The sequence below is a fragment of the Anguilla anguilla genome, chromosome 3, assembly GCF_013347855.1.
Source record: "Anguilla anguilla isolate fAngAng1 chromosome 3, fAngAng1.pri, whole genome shotgun sequence".
Classification (NCBI taxonomy): Eukaryota; Metazoa; Chordata; class Actinopteri; order Anguilliformes; family Anguillidae; genus Anguilla; species Anguilla anguilla.
In genome coordinates this window covers 12603992-12615380 of record NC_049203.1, presented here as the reverse complement: position 1 = coordinate 12615380, position 11389 = coordinate 12603992, and the positions used below count along the sequence as shown (strand labels likewise).

Here is an 11389-nt window from a genome sequence, read left to right as displayed (position 1 = left end):
CACCGTGTGGCAAAGCTTTTGCATAGCTGATCAGCAAAGTACTGCAGGTATGGATATAAATTCAAGTAAGCGTCAGACACTGGCCAGGATATTATGCATTAACCTAACACACCACAGGAATGGTTAAGGCATCATTGACTGTAACAATTTTATTAGTGGGGTCTGACACAGCAAAGCAAATCTTCAGACACTCAAAACCAGTAGAAGTACACAGGCTGACAATTAAACAAGGTACTGAATGAGTATCATATAAAAGCTACCATGGCGCAAACATGCAGTACAAAGAATTCAGAAGATCTACAAGCACAATTTAAACTCTTTTTTTTCCAAAGACAGGGACAACCAGCTCTTTATTGGGTTTTCACAGTGGTTTAAAATGAACATGAATATCGGTCATAGCATTCCTGACAGAAGATTTGAAACAAAGCCCAGATTACAATTTACAACGGTTACATACATGTAAAGTTCAAAAAGAATAGTAATAATAATTGTTTAAAAAAAAAAATCATATGGTCAAAGCATGTTCATATAAAACATTCACTTTGCTATTTGGGAGTACATGTAAAAATGGGGAAAGGAATTTGAGGAAGACATGGCCCATTTCTTTTGGCATATTTATGAATAGCCCCACCTCGATAGCACAGTCCCAAATGTGGGTATGAGCTCACAAGTGTGCTACTGCTGGCACCAGAGAGCTACCCCTGGGGTTGAGAGAAATTAATGTAGATACACAAAGCAAGCCTTGTGGGGAGCACTTTGGGACAATGATCAACAGGCCAATTTTCAGCTGTTAAGAGGTAGCAGATATGGTACGACAACTGAGACTTTGCAACGGATGCCTCGAAACTGAGCAGGGTCTTCAGAACAAGCGATTTTTCGATTGTTATTAGATCTCATTTTCAAACATTATGTTTAAAAAAAATCAGGACATTCAAGGGTGCAGTATGATGAATGGAATGTACAGAAAGCTAAAAGTTGGGACAGATTCTCTAATACCCCCCCCCACCCCCAACATCCCACCCTCTTCTCCAACCAGGTATGACAAGGGTAAAAACTGTTAGGGTCTAAGACCGTTTACCTGCTAGTGATGCAGAGGCATGGTTTGGCCTCCATACATTTCCACTTATTTCATCAATCTCATTTCCATGATGCCCATGAGCAAGTGGTGCAGGTGGTAGTGTGGAAAAGTGGTGAAGGAGCTGGGCTGTGACAAGGTTTTTCAAACAATTTTCCCCAGGGCCCATATTTATTTTATTACATTTTGCATATGGACCAAACATTTTGCTTGTACTGCGTCGCGTTTTTTAAATAAAATGTACCTTGTGTGTGTAAACAAAGTCAATGCCTTCTTGAAATACACCTAGCAATCAGCTATTATTCTCTAGTGACTGTAGTCATAGATATGCCAACACAGCAGGTGTAGACCTTATCATTTTTTGATGCACCGAAATAAACTCCTTATTTTTTCCTTATTCTCAATGATCAAAGGGCTCAGAGAATACATATGGCAGGCTGCACATAGCCCTGGGCTGGTAATTGAAAAACCCTGTTCTACAGCCAAGGATGCAGGTTAACTGCTGTATCATTTGGCAAGATAACACTGTGAAATCCAGTTTTAAAACGGATAATTCTGCAAAAGATGTGCAATCCAAATTGCCCAAGTGAGGAGCGCTTGCTGAGTAGGTAAAGCAATACCAATTAGCTGGCCTGGGATGAAATTGTGCATCTCTTTCACAAGTCACCGTTGGCCAAAAAGCTTATAGAAAGAAATGAGACGGCAGATTTGCACACCGCACTTCCAAAGACAGAAGTGGTGCTGGCAAAATGCAACAGGCAGCATGTACATAAGGTTTATACTGCTGCCAATCATGACAGTCTGCCCTGTGAGTCCAGTCGGTCTGCATGACTGACGGGGCACAAACAGACCCACAACTGTGCAAGACAATGTTTTTGTAGAGTGGAAAGGAGTCATACCGAGTAGGCTTGGGTAGAACTAGAAACTGAAAGTGTGGAATGTCTGCATTGGTGCTGATAACAGTCTCAACAATATGACAAAGAAAAAATGATAAAGAAAGCAGAATGCCCCACTCACCCACCCACCCTCCCACCCACCCACCTGCCTCCAAACCCCAAAAACAAAGTCAGCACGAATCCGCGATGCGCCGTCTTCCCCCAGCAAGACCTCACGTAGCTGCAGGCCCGCTGGTGTGGCGCATGCAGTCTGCCGCAGTGTCCCCAGATATAGATATATATGTACATATTATTTACATGAGAGAAAGAGAGAGAGAGAGAGCTGGGTGCAGCTGGTGTGGTCACCTGTGGTTGAGGCCGCTTGGCTTTATCGTGGTCAGACGATAAAACCGGCAGCCAGGCCGGGGGGGGGGGGGGGGGGGGTGTAGCGCTCCGCGTCTCAGCATCGCTGGGGCTAGATTCAAAATGAGATTCAACTGTAAATTTTAACTGCGGTCTACCCTCTCCATAGGATTTGACTGAAAACTGGAGTTACTGACCGCTGCCCACCCGGTCCACATCCCCCCCCATGCAAACCCTTTTAAAAGGTACATTAATGGGATTGGGACATTATTTGTGACCCGTATGGTGATGAAGCGCAAGCTGATTTTGGGAAAGTTATTGGCAAATCAAGTAGGATTCGCCATGGCGCTTCCTGCTATAAATGCTGCAATAGAAAGCTTGTACATTATTCTATGCCAGAAATGACACATGGGTAACAGATTAGGTGCAAATCTGCACATTTCAAACACACATATACTCAGCCATTTGCATTGTCTGCTGGAGCTTTAGATCAAGGCCAATCTATCATTTCACATTTCCCCCCCATAGAAGTTTTCTGTCATCATAATCATCATCATAATGTTTTTTTAACCCATTTCACATTATATCCATGGGATTGGCCATAAATCATCCACAAAAAAAATAGATTTTCTTCAAGTCTCCAACCATGAGAGAACATTTTAAGTTTAGGCTACGTTAATACTGCAAAATGTTATCCTCCTTTTTGATGATGATGATGACGATGATCCAGTAGAGCAGTATTGGCCTGAGATATATGCAGTGACGGTCTAGACTCCACATACAAGAGAGCCTTCCAGAAGCAACAAGGCCTGCAAGGCAAGCTTGAATCAATGAAGGGGAAGTCACCAATGAAGATTAACAGATGGATTCTCACCAATTTGATCTGAGATTAAACCAAGCATGCAGCAAAGATACCAGCCACTACTGAGATGTTATGTTACATGTTACTGGCAGGAAATGGAAACAGGAGAGGGTATGCCAGCCAGAGCAGGTAGAACCAGTTTCAAAGGCAAAAGAAAGAAAGACAAAGAAATTGTCATGTAAATGCACAGTTCTCCAAAACTTTGCCCCCATCCCCCAATTTGTAATTACTGTCAATGCAACAGCAGGGTTGCCAGAGTTAATAATAATAATAATAATAATAATAATAATAATAATAATAATAATAATAAAGAACAACTTACTTTAATCATACCTAAAAAGAAATGGGAAGAAAATGTGTGATCAAACAGCCAATGAAAGAGAAAAGAGCACCTTTCCCTGTCCCTCAGTTCACTGTGAGAACGCATTAATCACGCACTCAGTTACTCAACCACCCGCTGCACCCAGCACCACAAAACACTACCATGTCACTTCCCTTTTTAACTTAAGTACAGAAACATATCAGAGACACAGAACAACTGAGCATGGACACACACACACTTCCGCAACCATCACCCTCACTCACTCACTCATTCACGCATGCACACACACACACACACACACACACACACACACGCACGCACACACAGAGGCATTAAAAATGGAATAAATGATTTTGGCTCCTGTTTTTACTAAACATATAGGAAATCTTAACTGATTTAGCCAAGACAGAAGAAACAACACAGCACATAATGCTGAAGTCATGCGAGACAAAACTGCTATTTTTATATGACGAGGGTCACATGATGACAAAATTCCCACATCACCCAGAGATGCTCCTTTTGGTTTGATGCTGTCAGCATGTGTTTCCCCTCTTGAAGTGCACACACAGCAGCAATAAATTAATAATACTTAGGAAGCCACACTGGTCTGGATGGATGTCAAATACAAAAACAAATCAACTGAGGAACTGATTTAAATAACCTAAGTAAGATTCTTGCTATTGCAGGAAGCAAGTTAAGGTCTGCGGACAGATAAATGTCAAGGGACGATGTACACTCCTACTTCAAACTTTTTGTAAATTACATCTAGTGAAGAATCAATACATGGCAATTAAAATGTAAATAGTTTCACAGTAAAGATTCTGATACTCCTTGCCCCCATACAAACAAGGTATATCGATTAAATGTGTTTTTGTGTCCATATATATATATATATATATATATATATATATATAATTTCAGATGTCATGAAGATCTCATCTGAACACAGTAAAGGTTGACAGTTCCTCCTACCTAAAGATGCTTCAAGAATACACAAACATGTTGTACAGGAATGGCTGCAGGAGGCTGCCCTGTCTGTCGTTCAGCCAAACCAGTCTGAACACCACGCAGCTGACAGGTGCGAGACTGCCCAAAGGTGCAGGTACACACCCGAGCGCGAGACAGCCCTGGAGCGGGTACATTCCTCCCCCAGCATCCCCGGGGCCTCTTCCCTTCTACCGCGGAGCAGCCCTGGCATTTAGGCCGAGACATAATTAGCGCGAGTCGCCCCCCCCCCCCCCCCCCCCCCCCCCCAGCTTCTGCTGCCACGGTGGGTCACAGCCAGAGATGCGTCAGGGCTCCACCGCGCTCCCATTTCAGGAGCATTTGATGTGCGCTAACTGGATAAACGATTCAGGAGCGAATCTACTGATTGGGACACATTAGTGCGCTCCATAATTTCACCTCATAGGTGCACATGTGCACCTTGTAAAAAATGTTAGAGCCCTGCACGTGTGCGAATCCACACCCACAACACATCCACAGGTCAGCAACCCAGTCGACTGCATTGGCTGTGTGACAAACACGCAAGTGGCCAAGGTGAGTTTTGCCCGTTGTGTTAATTTATTGTTAAGAAATTAAGTTAATTAAATTGTATTTCCGGATAATTTGTGAATATATGTTTTGTAGGGAAACCCTGAAGCCAAAATATTTTGCTGCATTCTTAATGCCTCAGTATATAAACATGTACACAACCCATGATAAGCAGATAAAAGTTCACACCAGGTTAATAACACAAAAAAGTCTATAAATGAAAGCAGTCTCTATGCTTTACGTTTTGATAGAATATATATTTATATTTCTTAGTGTAAAAATAAACGTTATTCTGCTTTAAGTGGTAGAAGGGTGGATTGGATGAAAACAGCAAGAGAACAGCTCCTCCCTCCCCCACGTATCAACGCACCCCCCCCCCCCACAGCCGCCACCCCTCTCCCCTGGTCCCTACTGGCGTACTTTTCCAGGGATGTAGTTACGGTCAATGCCCTCCTCCTGCAGGAACATGTGCAAGCAGCGCTCATTCTGGGCCAAGGGGTGGCCAGCAATCCTGAATAAGGTGACAGAGAGAGAAAAGAGAGAGAGAATGAGAGAGAGAGAGAGAGGGGGAGAGAGGGGGGAACACACAGATATTCAGGTCAGCGGTAAAACCTGTGGGGAACTCTTTCTTCTCGGCTCTCCTGGCCAAAATGGCCGTACCTGTTGATGAACTGCTCCAGGCCCGCCCTCCGCTCCTCGATGAAGGACTCCTCGAAGATGCCCTCGTCTCCCCGGAATGGCAGCTGTCTCTTCAGGGCTTTGCCAGGCAGAGTGGGCACCACAATCTGTCAGAGAACGACACGGGGCAATCTCACACACCCTTTCCATTTTTACCACCCCAGTCCCGCACACAAGACTAGAGAAGCAACAGAAGGATTTGCATGAATGTGTACACAGTATGTGTAAATGATAAAAATATTTAAGATACATATGAACCATGACATGAGTCGGATCAGCGAAGCACTGAGAGCTACTGCTTTAGCCGGTCAAACTGCTCAGAATGGCTACAGCCGTTACACGTCACACTGTGGCGCGGCCTTCTGAAATCCTGATAATGCACATTCACCCTAGCTGCTTACCTTACTATCTCTCTCCAGCTCATTCTTTAGCCACTCGAAATCGCTGTACCTTCTCCGCACACACGACTCCTTCAGCTTGAAGATGGGAAGGTTTGTCTGCATGTTAAAAAAAAAAAAAAAAAACAGCAAAAAATATTTTTTAAAACCAATAAGAACAAAAGGCTGCTGCACCTTACATTCAGTTACAGTACAAAGAATCTGCTATGTGAACAGAACCAGAGATGGATCAAACTGAATAACTGAACTGCATTGGAGTGTGTCACTGAAAAGCCAGAACCACTCAAACTACCAGTAACTTTTTCTTTTATTACTGGTCTCGTAAATATCTAGTAAATGTTGTTGCTGCATTGATAATGTAGTTGTACATTGTGTGTGGTAGGTGACTTGCTACTTGAATGTACCGATAGAAATAAATTGTTGGTCTCCCCATCTATATATCCATCTTAACAGGTAAGAACTGGTTTTGCACACAAATTCAATGACACAAGCTAAAAATAAAACCATCAGAACAGCTATGCTCCATGGAATACAAAACTAGTTCAGACCCTCCAGATAATATTTATGACAATTTTTATTATTTAAAGACCCATTTCAAGCAGCTTGTTTTTCCACTTCAAATTACAGATGACAAACCACGTTCAAGTCCACCTGTCACTCGGTGGTCATGACTTCACTGTGCATGCATTGAACAAAAATAAAAAGGTAAAATAAAAGTGGAGATAACGCTCATAGAACCTTACAAAGAATGGTGACCCGCTGAAAAAGCAAGACTTGCATTTCATTCCATTTTTGCACAGTGAAGTCACCACCACACAAAAACCACACACTGATACTCTCACAGGATGTTGTCCTAACTTAATTCTCTGTGTCTTTGCATTATCAGCGAGCCCTCTCCAGAACAACAGCCGTCTATCAAAGTTTGGCATCTCTTCAGCCATTAAATTAGGACTATTCAATTTAGCGTGGCCATGGCTCTGAACCAAGTGCAGCCCAGCATAGATGATCTTTAGCCTTCATACATCCAGGGGCGAAAAAGCATTATTCAATGTCCAGGTCTGCATCTGTAGGGTGGTGTATACTTCCTGCTAGTGACAGAATAATAAGTCATAGCTATGCATGTTTGATGGCATCCAATTTGTTTACACGGAAATGTACAATACACCTTAGGCAAGCACTGTTTGGATAACAGCATGTGGAAAATAGTTGGCTTTCATCCACCATATTTAAAAATAATCACAAGGAAGAAGTAGGCTTTCTGAAAAACTGTGTGGTGGTACGGCCATCTTGTGTCACGGCCTAGAGGAGTGTTAAGTCTCAGCCTTACAGGACAGGACAGCCTTACAGGCCAGAGCACTAAACTACACATACAGGTCAAGGATTCAAGCAGCACTCTGAACCAAGTAACAGTTTTTACTAGAATCAGGCAGTGCACTGAGTGGAATATACCAGCTTTGCAGCCTTGGCTGTAACTGACTGACTATGACTGGGAGTCTAGGACAGCAGGACAGAACTGGCCTGGGGCAAGTCCATCAGAGGAGTGCACACAATGCAGCAGCAGTCTACTTTAAGATGGCGGCAGGGTTTAGCACCACTGCCAATTCCAAATTCTGCATGGGACAAAACATGGGTTCAAAAAAAACATTATTTGACATCAAAATAACATTTCGATTGAAGTTATTGCTCCCTAAAATTGAATCTATTAACATTTTTAGTGTTAGTTGAACTGGTACTTTTTTAGAACAAAAAATCTGAAAAATTACATTTATTATTAGAATTTAAACTGTTATTTTTATTATGTGTCTAAATGTAGACAATTCACCATTCACTATTTCAGTATATAACATTAAGACTACATTCCACACAATTACTGCCAGAAAGAAACTCTTGAGTGGCTCAGCAGCACAATGGCTAGTGCTGTGACCTCAGACAGAATGTTCTCCATGTCTGTGTGTGTGTGTGTGTGTGTGTCTGCGGGACAGCCTGTGTTTGTTGCTACCTGGCCTCGCCAGCTCAGACTTGCAGCCCGGGGAAAATGCCTTCTCTAATCCGCTGCTCCTTGTGCTCATATGAGTGTGTGTGTGCATGTGTGTGCCTGTGTGTGCATGCACGTACATGCACATGCATGCGTATGTACATGCAGCAATGAGCAACAGTCCTAACTCGGGTTGCATCTGAAATAAAGCACATGTCAGGTTCAGCTCTAATTAAACCAAAAACCTCCAAGAGCATGATGCAGATTGTGAAAGAGAGGTGCCAGAAACCACCCAGATACATTTACTCATCAGAGAGGGTAGCATGAGTAGAAATTGAGGGGACATCCCCAGCCCTTCCACTCCCAAACAATTTAACTTGGCCATTTCCCCTTTTACTATTAATCAAACACTAGTAATGCTGCTGCAAGACTTGTCACAGGGCAGACACAAGCCACCCACAAGCGAACACTCCTAAGTCTCAACCAGCCTGCTCACCAGCCTGCCTGCCCGTGTTTTTCGTTACATCCCCGTTCATCTGGAAGGCCTATATGATATCAATTTGACCATGTTAACAGAAATAATTCTGATTAAGTAACTTGCTGGATAGGATAATAGAATGGCCACACCCAATTCTTCAACCTGTAAACTTCCTTTGACGAGCAGTTTTTTTCTTTTTTTTTTATATTTCAGGAATTAAAGTTTGGTTACTAACGTTACCAAGGTGAGAGCGATGAGCTGGACCATAACAGCTATCCACTTAAGATCTAACCGTTTCTAGCTTCTACGCAAAATACCGAATAGCTTCCGACTAAAGTCTCAAGCTAGCAATACAAAAATTAAACTAGATATGCTAACTAGGGAACGTTTGACAGTCACAATGCAATGAATAGAACCATGCAGATCAGTTACCCAAATGTTAGCAAGCTAGCTAGTGCAAAATGAATACAAATATTAAGGTAACTTGGCTAGTTTATACTTCAAACACCACTATAAACCTTGACCTGGTTGCAATGTGGTCATGGGCTGGAGCTAGACTGGTAGCTACTCTTAAAAATGAGTAAGGATTTGTGAACCTAGCTAGCCTACATGTTGCTGTACTTTCCACCCATCCGGTTGGATAAATCAGCTAAAATAAAACAAGAACAGCTAACTAAGCTATTAGTAATATACACAATTATCTTCCCTACACTCACCAATGACAATAATTACCTGGCAAGCTAGCACCATAATTTTAACACTTCCCGTCCGCTCTTAACACACAAAGATCTTTCTAGAGTCTGAGTATACCTAGCTGGCTAACGTAATAGCTGACAAGCAAAGCAGTCATTGTCATACCCATTCTCATTTCCATCGTATAATGGTATGTTAGCTAGCTAGTGTCAACTAGACGGCTAACTACACTAGCTGCTAGGTATCTAATGCTAATATCTAGAGTTAGCTAGCTAGCTATATCGAGCTTCTGCATTAAGACCGGTGATATTACGTTAACGATAGCTGGCTACATAATGCAATAAGACAAATGAGCAACAATTAGCTAGTATAAATGAAAACTTTGGGTCTTTTCAAATTAAACCCCGAGTCCCAGGCCCTGCCCTTGTTTTTTCTTACCGTCCGCAGTCATGTTGCATGACTACTACCGCGATCCTCATCCATAACGTTACAGGACTCAGGCCCGACCTAAATCCTCGGCCTCGATTTCTTGTCCGAACACATACTTACCCGCATTCGCACTTCGTACGTGGTGAAACGGCTCCGGCCAACTCCAATTGTCTGTGGGTCGTACACATCGATTTCAAGAAAATTACTCGGGGGACCATACGCATCTGTGAGGTCCTGAGGTTTTGAATTTAACCGGCGAGTGTCAGCTACGGTAGGCTCAGACATTTTCGCCTTCGATCTCCCTCATTCGACGTAAAAACCTAAACGGCAAATTCAAGGTGCAATGTCCACAGCCAATAGTAATAGTGCCACCACCTTCGGGTTGGGCCATCCTCTTTTCTGACAATGTTAACGTTAACCAATAGCTGCCAAGAGCACCAATCAGACCCTGGCCAATAGGAACCAACTAGCTACATACAAATAAAACTATGTAGTAATATAAAACTATAGTAAATGCATTACCATCTGTTTGTACCATACGCTCATTAAATACATAGCTACACCTCATATATTTCAGGTACATGTCTCAACTTTCACGAATATTGTATCAAAATTATTTTGATTTCTAAGTGTGTTTATGCACACTCCCTCACATGACAGTGATCACTGCATCTGGATCATAGACTGTATGTAAATGGATGCATTTTGTAGCGTTCAGCAGATGTCTCCCTCCTGAATTGCGAAGTGGTGTGTAACAATGGATGTAGGGTTGGTTGACAACCGGGACAGTTTTGGGAAATAATAATAATAATTCTACAGAAACAGATGGTCTATATCCCAATAGGAAGCGACCCGATATGTTAGTTGAGAGCACTGAAAAAGTTTAACACCTGACTGCTATATTATAATAATAAAAAATAAAATAATTAGAAAATAATAGTTAAAATGCCACAACCAACATTTGTTCCAAGCCTACGTCTTTACTGTGGAAGATAACTTACTGTATAGCTTGATTTCAATGTAATTAATATATATATATATATATATATATATATATATATATATATATTAATACATATATTAATACATATATATATATATATTTCAATCTAAATAAAATGTATGACGTAGTCTACCTGTTCGTGTGCAATACACACTGTTTGGGTTTAATCTATCAAAATGCATAATTACATTAAAGGGTAATTATTTACAACAGACAATTATACATTTGGATTAATGTTCTTATTCGTGTAACTATGCATGACCGACAAAAATTGAGTCATTGCAAAAAATAATTACAAGCGTTTTCGATTTCTGCGCAATTTAATCAGATTTCCTTTGCCTCCCCAAAACTTAGAAATAGCAGGCTGATCTCGGTTAAACCAGGGATCTCCCGCTTGGTGGAATACATGAGCAGGTGCTGTAGAGTTTCTGTGTGCAGTACGATTTGCTCTCAGGCCACGGTTACACATGAAAGTAAACACCAGCCAACATTAATGATAGCTTCTAGGTAGACATTTCAGATGTGGGCTACCTAGCGTCTAGTTACCAATGATACTGAGTGTGAAATTTCAGTTGTGGACCTACCAAGTTTATGTGGCGCCTACAGTTAAATAAACATGAGGTAATACAACAGCTACACGTCCCGTTTGTGAAAACCCCGCCTCACACACTTGGGAGTTCCCTTCTCGTGGTTGTGGTTGTGGCC

General features: G+C 42.0%; 1 protein-coding gene across 3 annotated transcripts; it reads right to left on the bottom strand.

Annotated features, from left to right (window-relative positions):
• Positions 1-134: 134 nt before the first annotated feature.
• Positions 135-10072, bottom strand: LOC118223189 (sorting nexin-12). 3 transcript variants are annotated; one of them, XM_035409435.1, is made up of 6 exons: positions 9802-10072; positions 6110-6205; positions 5691-5815; positions 5451-5541; positions 3498-3508; positions 135-3260 (listed from the first exon to the last, which is right to left on the bottom strand). In XM_035409435.1, exons 1-5 carry the CDS (start codon positions 9964-9966, stop codon positions 3503-3505), a joined length of 483 nt encoding a protein of 160 aa, XP_035265326.1. In that variant the 5' UTR covers positions 9967-10072; the 3' UTR covers positions 135-3260; positions 3498-3502. The 3 variants fall into 3 exon arrangements, with proteins under 3 accessions (XP_035265326.1, XP_035265325.1, XP_035265324.1); XM_035409434.1 differs by having other exon boundaries at positions 135-2425; positions 9802-10071; XM_035409433.1 differs by lacking the exons at positions 135-3260; positions 3498-3508 and having other exon boundaries at positions 5439-5541.
• Positions 10073-11389: the final 1317 nt, after the last annotated feature.

Excerpts from the sequence above, each read along its gene's own strand:
- LOC118223189 (XM_035409433.1), bottom strand. The coding sequence starts at position 9,966 with ATGTCTGAGCCTACCGTAGCTGACACTCGCCGGTTAAATTCAAAACCT. Across the intron at positions 5,816-6,109 it reads AGCTGGAGAGAGATAGTAAG|ATTGTGGTGCCCACTCTGCC; the intron begins GTAAGCAGCTAG and ends GTTCTCTGACAG. Across the intron at positions 5,542-5,690 it reads CTGGAGCAGTTCATCAACAG|GATTGCTGGCCACCCCTTGG; the intron begins GTACGGCCATTT and ends CACCTTATTCAG.